General features: G+C 43.7%; 1 protein-coding gene across 1 annotated transcript; it reads left to right on the forward strand.

Moving 5' to 3' along the window:
• The first annotated feature begins 360 nt into the window (after positions 1 to 360).
• On the forward strand, positions 361 to 11,087 carry tmem116 (transmembrane protein 116). Its single transcript, XM_030750299.1, has 11 exons — positions 361 to 508; positions 2,774 to 2,820; positions 3,572 to 3,635; positions 5,137 to 5,268; positions 7,264 to 7,368; positions 8,464 to 8,513; positions 8,712 to 8,795; positions 8,918 to 9,053; positions 9,161 to 9,305; positions 9,426 to 9,505; positions 10,293 to 11,087. The coding sequence occupies exons 1-11, from the start codon at positions 434 to 436 to the stop codon at positions 10,461 to 10,463; spliced, it is 1,089 nt and encodes a 362-aa protein (XP_030606159.1). The 5' UTR covers positions 361 to 433; the 3' UTR covers positions 10,464 to 11,087.
• The last annotated feature ends 5,023 nt before the right edge of the window (positions 11,088 to 16,110 follow it).

A 16,110-nucleotide genomic window follows, 5' to 3' on the forward strand; every position in this document is an offset into this window, starting at 1 on the left:
TTTTCAATTTTATTGAATTATTATATTAATTAATTTATTTTTAAACTGCCTGTTTATTTTATTGTGCCTTTTTATTGGCTATTACATCCAAAATACAGTTATGATGCACAAAATACAGAAGTGCTTGAGTAGAAGTACTCTCTGCTGCTGCCTCTGACTCCACTGATTTGTCTTTGTAAAGAAAAAAATCTTTGTCCAGAGGGGGCGCTAATGAGGACGCTCAGGTGTCGTCAGGCAGGTGGGGATTCCCGCTGTGATTTATCCGCTCTGACAGGCGCACAGGGGGCGTGGTCAGGGGCCGGGAGTGGGCAGGATAAAAGCTGGTCCTGACCGCCTGCTGCAGACTCATCTGACAGCTTCTGGACCAGACTGCACCTGCTCACCTGCTCCTCAGCTTCATTTGTTTTATTCTCAGTGACTCTGAGCTCTCAGCATGGGGCATTCAAACGCTATTCTGGTGGCCAACGATACAGCGAAGAACACCACAGGAGCCCACGACTGGACTGAGGTGAGACTGCACAGCACGTCCTCTGCTCTTGTAATTTTCTGCAGGCATTAAAGGATCTGCAGTTTGGTGAAAATCTCAGTGCAACAACTTTACATACTGTTGGGTTTAATCAGCACTGGAAAAATCACTCATATTTCACTAAACAGTTCCCCATTGATAAATGTCCAACACCAAAATACACGTAAGTTACGTATTTGTACTGCGTTATTAGATTATTATCATCTATGAGCTGATGCTGCAGCTCATTGTCATGTCTTGAAGGGACGGTTCGCACTGAGCAGGGGGAAAACATCAAAGTCTGATTTACATACTGATAATTTTGGTTTGTTTTTCATAATGAATCAATCAAACCGTCTCCGCTCGCCTGTCTCGATGTCTTAGAAAGCCTCGATTTGTTCAGCCAAAACTCCAAATGGCACAAAGCTCTTTGTCTCTGAGACCAAAAACAGCTTTGTGCAGATTGTTCTGCTCCAAAAAACGACTCAACACATCAATCGGTTGAACAGAAATGGAATAAATTTGTGTTCTTAAAGCTGATGTTGTGGTGCTGCAGTAAATAAAAGCTTCATTAACTGCAAAGAAAGGAAGTGAAACAGATTCAGATGTTTCACTTCCAACAGAATCCTTGAAGCTCATGACTGAACAAGAATAACATGATTACAGTCATCACAAAGATATAAACAGTTTATCACATTCAGGCTGTTAAATTGGGGCAGAAATCATTAAAAAGGCTGTTAGTGGTGATGAGAAACAAACACGTTTATCAAGTCTTAATCTCTATATTTAATTTACTATTGATAAGTCATTCTTTTTGAAATATTACAAATGTATTCTTTATTTTAATCTATTTTTTTATCTTTATTTTATTTTTATTTTAAAATGCTTATGAATATCTGCATAGACTGTATTTAAAAGATGGAGGTAGCCAACGTGACATCACTCATTGGTTTTGAGGCCTCGGTGTTAGCATTTTAGCTGTGGCTTTGTTGGTCTTTTGGAGCCATGTTTGGATGAGAGGGTGGTGCACTATCAGCTAATGCTAGTGTGTTTGGTTAGCAAGCTACTCTGGCTGCAGCTTGGGAGTCATCCACAAATCAGGAGGGCAGTGGTTCGAGCCCCAGGTCCTCCAGTCTGTGCATCAAAGTGTCCTCAATAAGTCACTGAAGCTGATGCTGCCTGATAAAAGCAGCTCTGAATGTGTGTGACGGGCTCAATGAGGCATGTTGTAGGAAGTGCTGAGTACCCGTTTATGCTGTCGCTGCTAATTAGTGTTCAATAACACCCCAATAAAATCATATAGAAGAGGGAAATTAGCTACAGAGACCAAAGCAGTTTCTGTATGAGGCTGTAAACGTGTTCATTTCTGCTCTTAAGTTTTAACATGGGAGTCTGTGGGGACTGACTCACTATGGCGCCTCTGCTGGACGCCAGAGGAACTGCAGGTTGTGCTATATGGGCTGATGCCCATGTTTAATCTGATTCTGTGTAGCGTGGTGAGGTCGGGGAGCGCTGAGTGTTGTGTGTGTGTGTGTGTGTGTGTGTGTGTGTGTGTGTGTGTGTGTGTGTGTGTGTGCGTGTGTGTGTGTGCGTGCGTGTGTGTGTGTGTGCGCGTGTGTGTGTGTGTGTGCGCACACACGACTAACTTGTTGCTCCTTTTGCTGTAAAGTGTTGAAATTAAATTCACCAAAATATGAACGTGAACCTTTAAACCTTTTAAAAAAACAAGAATACTTCAAAGTGACTTCAAGCTTCTCAGTAACAGTGTAGCAAAGCATGTTGTGCATGTTAAATTTGGATGAACTAAAAGTTCCAGTCGTTGCATCTGAGAAAGAAGAAAACATGAACAACACTGACATTACAGCAGCTTTCCTTTCTTCAGCTCTGTGTGCATTTCTGGACTTCCTCTGGGTTTTTTGTGTTTCCCCCACAGTTTGTTCTTGTCGTTATTTTTAACACTTTCACTCCCACATCTGCGCCTGATATCAACTGACCTTGGGGAGGGGAAGTCTGAAGATATTCTGTTCTGCAGCAAACACTCGGTGCAGCAGTAAAATGTGAATGAATCCACAACCGCAGGCCTTAAAGAGATTTAGATGAGAATCATGCAAAGCTCCTCTAAGAATAAAAACATGGAGCTGGACACAAACAGAAAACAGTGGCCTTTAATTTTAAAGAAATGTGTTAGTTTCCAGTGTACGTATCTGAGTATGTGGTGATAAAGTGCAGTAGAGATGCTTGTTGACCAGGCTGATTGTTGCCCTGCAGGTGTACTCCATCGTCAGGTGGATCCAGCTCGTGATGGCTGTGCTCAGGTCAGTGTCTTCATCGCTTACTGCTCCTTCATCCTCCTGATGAGGCATAATAAATGCACACCTTGACTACATTTTACTGATAATGCCACATAAATGTGACTTTCTGATTTGATTTCTGTAGATTTTTGCTTCCTCTCCGCTGCATTTATTATGACTAGAATTACTCTGCACAGTCACAAAACACACAAAATATAAATTGTGATGCAACACAGATTACAGCGGTTTGGGCCACTGAACACATTCATGCACTGATCATTATCCCATAACACACAGCGGGGGTGTCAAACTCAAAGTGGTCCAGAGCTCTGAAACTACTGTGGAGCACCCTGAAGACCTCCGGGCCGCTGCAGAGCGTTCTGAAAACGATCCAAGTGCTGAAGAAAGCTCATCAGCTGGGTCGGATTGTTTGACGTCCCTGATGTACAGAAACGAGCCGTCCTGCAGGACTCGTTTGTAGCGGACTGCGTCAGAACACAATAGGCTTTCATTTCCAGTTCATTTACCCCGTGTGGGAGCAGTGGGAAAGACCTGAGGGGTCAGAGGTCACAGCACTCAGACAATAGAGGTAGAACAGTTCCAATCTGGCATGAAATCTTTTGATTAGAGCTTTTCTTTTTCTCCTCTTTCACAGCATCTTTAAAAAATGCCGCGCTCTTGCACTGAGCAGCGTTTCTCTCTGAGTTTCAATGTATGATTTCAGTAAATATGCAGGAAGAAGTTTAATCTGACCTTTGTGTGTTTATATTTGCAGCATTCTGGGTTCAGGCTCCATCATTTCCTGTTTGATGTTACGGAGACTCAGCCGGAAGCCCGAGGTCAGCCGCTTCTCTGTTCTTTAATGCTCACACGAAATGTGCTATTAGATGTGGTCTAAATTTTAACGTTAGGATCACAAAGAGGAACTGCATATAAAAGCTGGATGCAGTCACTGTGAAATCACCCATTGTTTTATGAAGTTCCCTTTCAGAAACCTCAGCCTGAGCACTTTGAGTGGTGGCTCTGACTGAGAAACAGAGAGAGGGACTCATACTGTTCCTATTGTTTAAAATTTTAATGAGGCCATATTTCCTCAGAGCAGAGAGATCACCAAAGGAGACTCAGATGCACATGGACTCTTTCACTGTGAGCATTTTTATAGTCAGAGTAGCCCAGCCCACCCATCAGATACAAATAAAAATAATACAGATGCCAGAGAAAGACTTCAAGGCAACCAATCGTCATTTTATGGAGAAGAGTCCCTGGGGTCAGTCATTTAGGACTCATCCAATAGAAAAGGTGATGTAACATGTTTGCATTCACCCATTCATACAAGCACTTCCATATGTAACTAATGCTTATCTGACATTCACACTCCAACACTTGTGTCAGAGAGTAACTTGGGGTTCAGTATCTTTCCCTGGTATGCAGCCCAGAGCAGCCGGGAATCGAACCACCAACCTTCTGATTAGGTGACCTGCTCTACCAACCAAGCAACAGCCACCCCACTGACCTCAAAGAACCGCTGAGCAGTACGCTCATTTTCTCATAAATTCTGTCCAATCAGAATCATTTTTACAGCCAGACGAGTCGCCCTCTGCTGGTTATATGTGCAGGTTTAAGGCTCTTCTACATTAGTCAAATTTTTCAGACCCAAACCTACGTCCAACCTTTTTATTTCACAGCACAGTGTAATATCTTTGTTCTTGATGTGTTGGATCAAAACCTGCTATCATTAGGACAAAAACTAGATTTAATTGTGGTGATTTAGTGGCTCGATAGTGCAGTGAAAGCTCTCCAGTTTGATCCCAGGAGGCGACACAAATCCCTTCTGAGTTGTGTCAGGAAGAAAATCTGCCACGTCAAACACGTGGAGCTACGAGCTGCAAGCAGCTTCTTTATGTTAGAAGCTGGAAGAAGCAAACCTTTGGCAGTTTAAATATTTGAAGTGAAAGAGTTGATATCTTTATGATCGCTGTAACTGTAACTGCATTGTTAAATTGGTTCAACTAGTTTCCTTCAGTTGTGAGTTTGTGATGCAAAGATATGCAATGCAGGCACGCTGGGTTCAATTCTGTGCTTAAAAGCAAAGATCATGTCTGAGCATTTGGAGCTCCCAGCAGAGACTTCAGTGTCAGAGTTTATTTATTTTACCAGGTCACATGTTTGAGAACCAGTTCTCATTTAATAACATGACCTGGTGAATGTGGTTCTGGACACCGTTACAGATCTAACACTGGTACTGGATGGATCTACATGGGAAAAATGTTTTATATTGTGTTGTACAGTGTAATGTACTTATTAATTTATAGTCATTGTGTTGTGTTTGTGTGTTTGCAGCTGCAGCCTCTGTTCCTGCTCAGCATTGCCGACCTGCTGCTCGCCGTCTGCTGGCTGATCGGCGCCATTCTGTTCTCTCAAGACTGCAGCGGCCGGAGCATGCACTGCTACAACCTGCACATCGTGGAGCAGGTGACAGCACTACACTGCATTACACTACACTGCATTACACTACACTGCATTAGACTGCATTAGGTCCCACCAAAGATCCCTGTGGAGCTCCACGGCTAATGTTTGTGTGTGAGGAAGACTCCTCAGTTGCATGAGCAAACTGTGACCTATCAGACAGCTCTGAGTACATATCTGTGCACACACAGTGATGGACTGTAGACTCTAAAAGCACTAACCGTCACAAAGCAACACAACGCCACACAAAATGTTCCAGGAACAGCGATGGACTGTACGGTGATTTTAGCGCGGTGGCCAAATGGTACCACTTCCACATTCATCAAGTGATGCACGCTGGCCCAAACATCACAACCAAGTTCAGGTCCAGACAGCACCACAGGCTTCCTTTTGTTTTTTTTAGGGGAAAGTTTTAAGATTTTTCGAGTGAAGTTTGGAGCTGCTGAGGGATTTCCATATCCTCAAAACAAACCTGTGTATTTCCTGAGAAATCAGCCAAAGTTGACTCCACAGTTTACAACTGGAAATATCGCAGCTTCCTCCTTCAAAATGCAACTGAAATAGGGAAGCAATAAAGAAAAAACACAAACTTTCACATCATCAGTTTTAGATGATTTCCATATTGCAATATTTAACACATGACCTCATAACTCTTTATTTGGTGCATGATTTAAAGCAATTACACCCTTTTTTTTTTTTTCTTTTATGTTTTGTTTTGTTTTCTCCTTTTGCGTCATGTTATTGTAAAGGTTTTTAATTTAGGTGTGTTTTATTACTTAAGAGATATTGATTTTGTTCCTGAGCTGATTTTGTCTTGTTAGTTAATAAGTGTAACATTGTTCCTAAAAAAGCAAAATAAAGTATTCTTTAAAAAACAAAAAAAAAAAACAAAACAATTATCAAATTATAAATCACTGTTATCATTAGTGATGTTACACCATCCAGCTTTCAGAGAGATTTTCACATCCAGTGTGTGTGTGTGTGTGTGTGTGTGTGTGTGTGTGTGTGTGTGTACACCTGCTTTATGCTCGGGGCTCCTGGGTTTCACCCGGGGACCGAAACAAACAAATAACTCCTTTAATAACAACGACCTTTACACACACAAACATGCTTCGACCACTAAAGTGGCACCAACTATACACGTGTCCTCCAAGGCTAGAAAGTCTTCTGCTAACAGCACATCCCCTAAAGGTCAAATCACCAAAACACCAAAAACAAAAGGAGGAAGTGGTCACAAAAAAGGTCAGGGCAGCAATCATAATTAAAACTCGAAAGAGAAACAAAAGTATATTACATCACGTAACAGGGCCTAAAATCAGTCAGAAAGAAACAAAAGTGCAAACTGCAAAAATGGGAACACCTGAGAAGTAACCATGCTGGATCGTGATGATCTGTTAGTGTTCTCTCTGCTTGAAATGTTTTATCAGTTGCAGCCACTTCCAGCCCATTTAACCCCGTTCACCCAGAATAAAACAAGCTCCAGACGAGGTTTATTTTTATGGCTGTGTTGCTGTGACAACACAATCCAGCATCCGAACTTTATCCACATGCAGCGAGCGGGCCCCCGCTAAATAACGTCTTTGTTGCCAAACTTCCTGCGCTTGTCAGTTTCAGTTATGAGTATTGAGGTTCTGGTTCCAGAGTAAACAGATCTGTTTACTGTAGTGAGCTGTTCTGTCCTGCTGGCTTGGTTTATTTGGCCCGGATGACCCAGTCCAGATCCTGAACTGGGTCAGTAAGGGGATGAAATAGAGCAGGAGAACCAGGACAAAACAGACTGGATGCAGAGATGTGAAAAGAGGAAAAACCCCAGAAAACATTCCTGACCTACATCTTTCATTGAGAGGAGTCGACTCCCGGGTCAGCTGCTGGTTTTAGCTCTTTATGTGCTCACCGAGGGGATGCTGATGTCTGAGGGTGCAGGGATGTCAGGGGACTCATTTAGAAAATCAGTGCAGTGTACGTGAGTGAGAATTTAACTCATTTCAAACTCTATTTCAGATTTTCTACATGGCCTCTTTCTTCTACACCCTCAACTACGTGTGGAACCTCTACAAAGGAATCAGAGAGAAGTACTACAGCTGCATGGATGGATACCCTGTACAGGTACACACACCACCACACAGCACACCTGTACAGCACCCCCTAAGAACAAAGCACATGCAAGAGCAGCAAAATTAAAGAGGAAAAATCCCCTCACTATATGTTATTTTTACTCTAGATCTCTTTTAGAGTGTTTTTCTATTAACACATATGTGAATAAAAAAAGCAAAAACAGACTGGTTGAGAGGATAAAAAGATGATCCAGTGTTCCATGGCCAGGAATAGCGTATTGTTCCTCCTGAATCCAAACAGACTCTCCTCTCTAGTACGCTGGTATAGACCTTCCCTGGGAGGCTGAGGAGGGTGGTTCCCCAGAAGCTGGAGTACACTCTTTAGTCCCCATCCTTAACAAAGACCCTATAATACAAATTACAGTGTACAGTGGAGCCATGAAGCCTCTTCCTGAGTCTCCTGACGGTCTGTCAAAATCACTTTGAGCCTGCACTGTGGTTTCATCACACTCCTCCCAGACCTGAGTTTTTGCTTTAGCTACTGCCAGAGCAGCACTCCACCTGGGCCTGTCTGTGCCTGACGGTATCTGTCAGCTGCCTCTGAACTCTCACGAACCAATCAGTCTCAGCAGGGCTCCTTCATTTTGATGGCTCCCTTCACCTCTGGTGTCACCCTTCTGGTTACCACAGTGGTAACCAGAAGCAGCTCTGTGCTGCTGCTGCATCAACAATGGAGATGTGGAACATGGTCCGCTCTGACTCGATGTCCCCAGACTCCACTGGGATTCTGTCAAAGTCCTGCTGGAGGAGCATGGCCTCTGTCAGACACTCCCAGCACACTCTTACTACATATCTGAGGATGCTAGGCCTGTCTAGCATCCTTCCCCACCACCTGATCCAGCTCACCACCAGGTGGTGATCAGGTGACTGCTTTCTTCACCCGAGTTTCCAAAATATACAGCTGCAGACCACTTGGGTTCAGATTGGGCAGTTCCTCCCAGTCACACCAGTAAACCCTGTCTGTCCTCACAGGGGTGTTCTGAGCGAGTGATCAACACACTGTTAGTTTAATCTGCTCAGGGTTCTGAGGGTGTTATTATAACCAGAACCTGCCTGGTTACATCATATTTTTGGATCTTTTGTGCAGGTTTCCAACAGAGTGAGCACTGCGGGTAAAGTCCTTGCACTGGTTTCATGGTGAGTGACCACCAACTGTTTGTAACAGACAAAAACTGTGATGTTCATGTCTGAAATTACAGCATTTAATTGAAACCTTCCGTCTAGCTGGATCCATTTAAACAGCTCTATTGTGTGTGTGTGTGTGTGTGTGTGTGTGTGTGTGTGTGTGTGTGTGTGTGTGTGTGTGTGTGTGTGTGTGTGTGTGCGTGTGTGCAGTCTGCTTCCTGTGCTGCTGATGATGCCGGTGATCATAGAGGGAAACCTCAGCCAGTGTCAGGCCAACTTCAGCGAACCCTTCAGGTGAGGACAGAACCTGAACTGTTTACACATGAAACTGATTCAAACTTTACAAAAACAGGAAGTCATTCAAACGTTTTCATTCCACACAGAAGCTCAATACTTTCTTTTCCATATCAAACCAGGTGTCTGATGATGCACACTGGAGCGCTGTTCCTGGTCTTGGATCACCAGCCAATAATCCCAACCTGCAACCGACTGAACACCTACCACATCACCGTCTTCCTCATCACCGTCGTCTTCACACTTCTGAGCATCACGGTGAGTTTATACTCGTTACATGGATGGGCGAATATTTCTCTACCAAACATCAAATGGAGGTGACACAAACCGGCCTCTCCTCTCCTCTCCCCTCCCCTCCCCTCCAGGTGCTCGTGGTTAAAGCTCGTTGTATCTACAGACGGATCGTGACCTCTAACGGTTACCTTGGCAGCGAGCAGCGGGCCTCGTTCAGCGAGATGGACCGGAGAATGGTCCTGTACCCGTCGATCTTCGTCTTCTGCTGGGGTCCAGGTTTGTGTCTTAATCCTGAGGCGGGGGTTCAGCGCGGATTCTGATTGGTTCTTATTGATGACAGAAGCAGTTTGTGAGGTTTCAGTGTGTGTGTGTGTGTTTGTTGTGTCGTTTCCTCAGCGGTGACTCTGGCTTTCCTGCGAGTGGTGGATCCTTCAGTGTGTCAGGGCAAAGCCGGGGTCGTCCTCTACATATCACAGGTCAGCCAGAACCGGGCAAACGCAGACATGAATGTTAAAATGTGCTTTACTTCATCACAAATCATTTTTCTGCTAACTGTAATTTTATCATTTTGTCTCTCTGTGGTTTGTGTGCTCGGTTTCACTGTTTTCAGTAATTGTGTGTCTTGTGGTTTTTATGTGTTTGGGGTCTTTTTTGTATCTTTCTGTGCTTCTTTTGCTGATTTGCATCTTTTTGGTTGATTAGTGTGTTTTCATGGTGCTTCATTTTGGTGGATTTGTGTCTTTTTAGGGTAACTGAACAGTTTTCACAGGGACTTTGTTTCTAAGGACTTACTCATAAATGCTTTTTGTTTGATTTGGATCATTTCACTGGTAGTTGTGGGATCTTTTTGTGGTCTTTGTGGTTTGTTTTTGCTGAATTTGTGTGTCTTTTTTTTTTTGACATCTTTTTTGCACGATATGTCTCGTTGCTTTGTGCCTATCTTTTTGTCTTTTTGTGCCTCTTTATGTGACTTTTGTCATTTACCATTCTTTGTTGTAACTTCATCTCTCATTGTGGTTTATTTTTTTGTGTCTATTTTGTGTCTTCTTGACCACTTTACTGGTCTTTGTGTTGCCTTTTAGTTATTTTGTGTTTGTCTTTTATCACTTCCGAATACAAAGGGTCAAAAATGTCCAGAATCACTGGCGTGATGCCATCTGAACAGAAGGTTTTAGTCCTGAAAATGTCGGGACGATGAGCTGAGAAGCTTCTGTTGTGCTTTTTGTGACCCTGCACTGACTCGAGTGTGTTTTGTGTCTTCAGGCATTAACTTCGGCCTCTCAGGGCTTCTTAAACTGCCTGGTCTACGGATGGACTCGTGTGCACCTCCGGCGAGCCGGCAGGTCGGTTTTATCTCGAGACGTGGACACGCAGACGCCTCTGCTGCGAGCTCAGAGGAACAGAGGATACCAAACTCTGCGAACCATCGCCTGAACGGCAAACTGAGACTGGGGGGACGTTTCTGTCATCTGCCTCGAGAGGGGAGTCTGAAATTCTCGCTTTCGTTGAGGGGAAAAACACAGCGGCTGCGTCTCTGCATCAAACTTCCACCTTTGATCCTGAACCACTGAGGCGAGAAAAAGGGAAGAAGGAGGAGGGGAGTTTACGCCGAGAGGAAGAGCGACGACGAAAACAGGATTTGAAAGAGACCTCACAGGTGTTTGTTTCAGAGGTTTCATGCAGGTCACATGACCCCTGGTGGTCATCCCTGTAGAGTGAACTAAGTGGATGAGTCTCAGTATGATGGATGAAGATTTTCTATTGTTTACTGATATGAAGGTAAAAAACTAACTGACCCCTGCAGCTGACCTGATGTGAAAATATGCTCATTAGAGGTCCAAATGTTCTTCGGTCCCGCCTCATTTTCTGCTCTCAAAATCTTTCAAAAGTGCATTTAATGAGCGTCTGTTAGAGGCAGATCAGTGCAGTCCGAGCTCAGCATCATCTCATATGTTCAGAAAGTCTTAAAGGAGACACCAGGAGTAAAAACTCTGAGCAGATATGAAACTTAAAGACTCTTCTTCTTTCTATTACAAGATGTATGAAATGCTTAAATGACATGGCATCGTATTAAATGTGTTTATTTGCAATAGTAAAATAAAAACCTAAATGTGTATTCTGGACATTTTCTTTCCTTCATACACTCGTTTTAGTGATTCTGGGCGGCTTCGCTTCCACATCACATCTTTATTCAGACAAGAAAAAAAAACAGGTTTTAGGCTGAAGTTTAGGATGTAACACAATAATCATCAACACTCCTTAGTGGCCAGCTTCTGGAAGCCTGCTGAGGAGCTGCTGTTACTTAGTGGGTGTTCAATGTCTGTAGAACAGCCTGAAGCCTTTGGCTTGCAGGGATTTCTTTGATATACTTTGAAACTTTTTGTGATGGTGAACAGTGAAGATAGACAGGAAAGTGTGTACAGAGGGATAAAAGCACTTCTGTGTGTTTTACATTCGCAACTAAGTTTTCTGACTTTTCGTGGAGGAAATCAGGTTTAAAATGCATCTAAAATCATGGTTTCTTTCAGTCATTCAAGCATATTTTCTAAAATCATGTTACAGTTTTCAGGACCACATTTTGCACCCAGATCAAACCACAGCAGCTCATCCAGCTGTGACAGACTCAAACAGCTTTTAGAGACAAAGTGCTGCATTTAGAGACATGTCTCTTGAATCCATGCTGTTTTCATTGGCTCCAGCGATCAGCAGCTTTGTAAAGTCTGAGTTTTCTACATATGGAGTCCAGCTTAGGATTCCTCATGTTGTCTGACGCTGAAGCTCTGCACTCTGATTTCTACTCTGAAGTCAAACACTTTGAAGGGAGCGCTGCACAATAAGGGTGTGTGTGTGTGTGTGTGTGTGTGTGTGAGGCCTGAATGCTGCAGGATGAAGCTGTTTGTCTCTTTTTATTCATCACATTTGAATTCAAACCTCTCCGATTCTCAGCACGTTTCTGTGTGTTTGAGTGAGCTTCAGATGTGAAGCAGCCACAGATGTGATGACGCGCTTACTGAATGCGTGACTTCAGAGACTTCTTACCAGGTTTGTGTGTCGCTGCAGAAACTCTGTGAGGCCGTCACACCGCATGACCACCGCTTCGTTCACAGGGTCGCGCCTGATGCAGGAGCCTCACCTCGCTCGTTATGGGATGTTCTGCTCAGAGGGCCCCATCCTCTGCTGTGGGCATTCAGACACAATCTGCACGGCAATCCTCTTCAATCAGACCTCAGCTTCTCTGGAATACTGAAGTTCAGAATGTGACTGCAGATATGAACCCTGTGTGAGTGTTTACAAAGCTTCATGTTTGAATAGAAGAATAAAACAGAGTGAAATCTCAAGCAGCTGATTTAATTTATGATGATTCTAAATGGAAGAAAGGCTGTGTTTGATTTTATCATGAAAGAAGACATTAATCAGATAATTAGGATTCATATATTTGAAGGACATCATGAACACTTTATAAGTGTCCCACCAAGCCAGCACAGTGATGGTGAGGCAGCAGACTGAAGCAGCTTAGTGGGATTTCGCCATCACGAGTTTGATTTCTTAGACTTCACACAGATTCTGAAGCAGATTTGATTGTGAACTCATTGCATACACTCTGAGGTCTGACGCTGACTTTAAATCTGTCACTGTTCCTGTTTGTTTGCTCGGGTTGGAGGGTCTGCTGCTTCCATCTCATCTCCTCAGCTTCACCCTTCCTACATGTACAGGGATTTAGTGGCTTCCACAGACTGTATATAAAAGATGGATGCAGACACCATGATGTAACCCACTCTAAAATCTGTTTGTGTTTGAATCCAGACAGGACGAGTGAGGGGTGGATCTGACTGAGAGACACACACACACACACACATATGTTAGTGTAACAAGGAATGGTAGAAAGTGGCCACATTCAGAGGACTTTAGGAACAGCAGGAGCCAAGAGGATGGGTAACCATGATGAGGACACAGACACTGAAAAATTTAAATAATGCTGTTGTATTAAAATATTGTGCACCATATTACAACCAGTAAACATTGACCAAAAATGAGGTGTGCGCACAGATACACGGAAAAAAAGACTGAAAACAGGGAACGCAATCCAGGAGTCATGAGGAAAACCAGAAAACACTGGGGAGCGCAGAGCTAAGAGGGAAGACTCACAAAACCAAATCATTGATGATCAATCAGATGTGTTCAGGTTTTAAATGTGCAGCTCAACATTATTATGACCTAATCAATGAGCTTTTCTATCAATGAGGAGCATGAATTTGTCCTTCTGATACTGTGAATCATAATCATGTCAGCTTTCTACACACAGCATCCAGATGAAGTTTTTGGCTCAGTTCAATCATGAAGATCTACCTGCTGACCTGCATTCCTGTCACTGGGCTGCTTCTCTCTTTCTTTTTATTATACAACCATCTCCAGACTGCTTGATGCTCAAACTCTGTTATGACACAAATGTAATTTTAACCCTCATCCTACCCACTGGGGTCCATGCAGACCTCAGAGGGAGATTTCTGTCATATCTCACAGGTGGTTTGATTCAATCATTCTAATTTTTTATTATGATGTTTTCAGTCAATTTGTTCTTGATGATGTCACATCATCGTTTTCTATTTCTGCTCTGACTGATTAGAGTTTTATAAAAATGTTTTGGGGTCTCAGAGGCAGTTTTAATAAAAAGAGCCATTTATCCAGTTAATGTTCTCCATGGGTCCTAAACTAATGGTTCAGGCATGTGACCAGGATGGCTCCTGAATGCCTCGTAGGTGAGGTGTTTCAGGCATGACGTACCAGGAGGACGCCCTGGGGCAGACCCAGGAGACTGCTGTACTGGATGTTGACTCGCGACTGCACCACAAAGATCTGGCGGTTGCGGTGGCTCAGGAAAGAGCAAGATTGGGCCTTTCCCAGACAATTTCAATGCAAGGGGAGCAGGGGGAAGGAGAGGCAAAGACAGATCCAGGAGGAGGTGAGGGCAGCGGTGGAGGAAGGAAGATCAAGTAGAGCAACCAGTTTGAAACAGCCAGGGGCTTGGATGAGTGGATCAATCAGAAAGTCACTTGTACTGACCTCCAGCGTGCTGAGCTACAACGCATCACCTTCCTGGTGTGAGCAGTGTATGATGTCCTGCTCAGCCCAGCTAACCTCTTCACCTGGGGGAAGGTGGAGACTCCAAATTGCCCACTGTGCCCAGCAAGAGGATCGTTAGAGCACATCTTGCACTTGGCCAGGGTCGTTACACCTGGCTGCATAACCAAGTGCTGAAACCAGCTGCAGAAGCATCAGCAAGAGAATCAGCAGCCGCAGCTGAGTGTGCAACCTCCAGCTCAATGGCCTTTGTAAAGGCAGGACAGCAACACAGAGATGGGCGCAAGGAGGTGACAACAGGCATCCTGTCAACAGCTCGGCACTGGAAGCTCTCAGTGGACCTGGAGAAACAGCTGAGATTCCCACAGCATGTCGTCAGCACCACCCTGAGGCCAGATATCCTTCTGGTTTTAGAGCCCACCAAGAATATCATCATCATGGGACTGACAGTGCTGTGCGGGAGGATTGCCTGGGAGAGGCACATGAACGCAAGAGGACTAAATATGATCAAGTGGTGACAAGCAGGGCTGGAAGGCGAGGTGTATGCCCACTGAAGTAGGCTGCAGAGGTTTTGTGGGGCACTCACTGCACAGAGCACTCAGTACACTGGGCATTGCAGGAGGAGCGAGGAGCAGAGCCGTCAAGAACATCACCGAAGCAGCTGAGAAACATCATGTTCCAGGAAGCAGGCTTAGCTACAAACTCGGGGTTTGTAACCTTAACATGGTGGAAACTGTTCCAGGAAGAGAGCTAACCCCAACTCTGAGTCAGTTACAGACTCTGTGAACAAGAGTCAAAAGGCTGTAAGGACGGAGACAGCGATGATGTCACGGATTTATAATGAGGCAGCTGCAGCTGTCAGACTGTCAGTCAGTTCCTCTGAAACATTTACTGTAGTTACTGTAGCATCACTGTTACATCACACTGATCTGGATGAAGCTGCTGACACAGAACACACTGATCAATGATCAATGATTGGTCATACTGTAAAAGCTCACTGATGGAAAAATGTCTGGATCCTGGAGAAGATGTGAATGTTTGAGTGAAGATGAGGCTGAAATGATTCGAAGACTTGAAAACTGAACTAAATGGATTTAAAGTGACTGAAATGTCGACATTTGAAAGTTATGTCTGAAATTCAGAGTACGAATCTCAACATGTTTTCCACTGAAAATCACCTAAATCTGTGATTTTTGTGCTTCGCTGTATCCACCCGATGGAATCATCATTATGTCAATTAGTGCTACTATTGGTTTTCTTTGGGTTTGATGATGTGTCAGCTTTTCTTAAAAGCTTATTTAGTATTAAGTTACATCCAGCCTGTCATTGAATCGACTGGTATTTTCTGACACGGTGTTTAATCTTATTTTGCATGCTTACACAGAGATGTCAGATAATGTACAGGCATGAAAATGAGCCTATCCAACACTGGATAATGACTGTATATGTCATAGTATATATGTCATAGACTGTATTCATAAAATCCAATCTATAGACAGTTAAAAAAAAAAAAAAAGAGTTGATTTAAATGAATCCAGTGTGGAAGTGCCTTAAATCTATCTGAAGTCCACCAGATGACATTAACTGTGGCTGCAAAAGGACGTCCAGTCCTACAGAAGTCTACCTGAAAAAAGGGCTTTCTGTCCTGACCTCTGTGAACACATCGTGGTGAGTTTATGGACTTAGTCACTCATTTTTGGATCATATTGAACAAAAAATGTCTATTTTGCAAATCATATTTCAAAACAGAGCATATTCTGCAGTATGAAACCGCACACTCATTAGCTAACAACCTGTCGAAAGCTGATGGTGGTTTCAGTAAGACCCGCCTTTCCTCCTCACACCCGGGGATTTTTTTGCAACTAACATGGCGATGCAGAAACACTCATTTCAAGGCTTCAAACCAGGACTTCAGAAATAATTCCATATCAGTAGTATATCACCTGCAGTCTCTGAGACCAACTGCCAACAGACTACATCGATTCGTAAAGTGCAGGTGTTG

The sequence above is a fragment of the Archocentrus centrarchus genome, chromosome 16 (genome assembly GCF_007364275.1).
Source record: "Archocentrus centrarchus isolate MPI-CPG fArcCen1 chromosome 16, fArcCen1, whole genome shotgun sequence".
Classification (NCBI taxonomy): Eukaryota; Metazoa; Chordata; class Actinopteri; order Cichliformes; family Cichlidae; genus Archocentrus; species Archocentrus centrarchus.

Excerpts from the sequence above, each read along its gene's own strand:
- tmem116 (XM_030750299.1), top strand. The coding sequence starts at position 434 with ATGGGGCATTCAAACGCTATTCTGGTGGCCAACGATACAGCGAAGAAC. Across the intron at positions 2,821-3,571 it reads CTCGTGATGGCTGTGCTCAG|CATTCTGGGTTCAGGCTCCA; the intron begins GTCAGTGTCTTC and ends TTATATTTGCAG. Across the intron at positions 3,636-5,136 it reads GACTCAGCCGGAAGCCCGAG|CTGCAGCCTCTGTTCCTGCT; the intron begins GTCAGCCGCTTC and ends GTGTGTTTGCAG.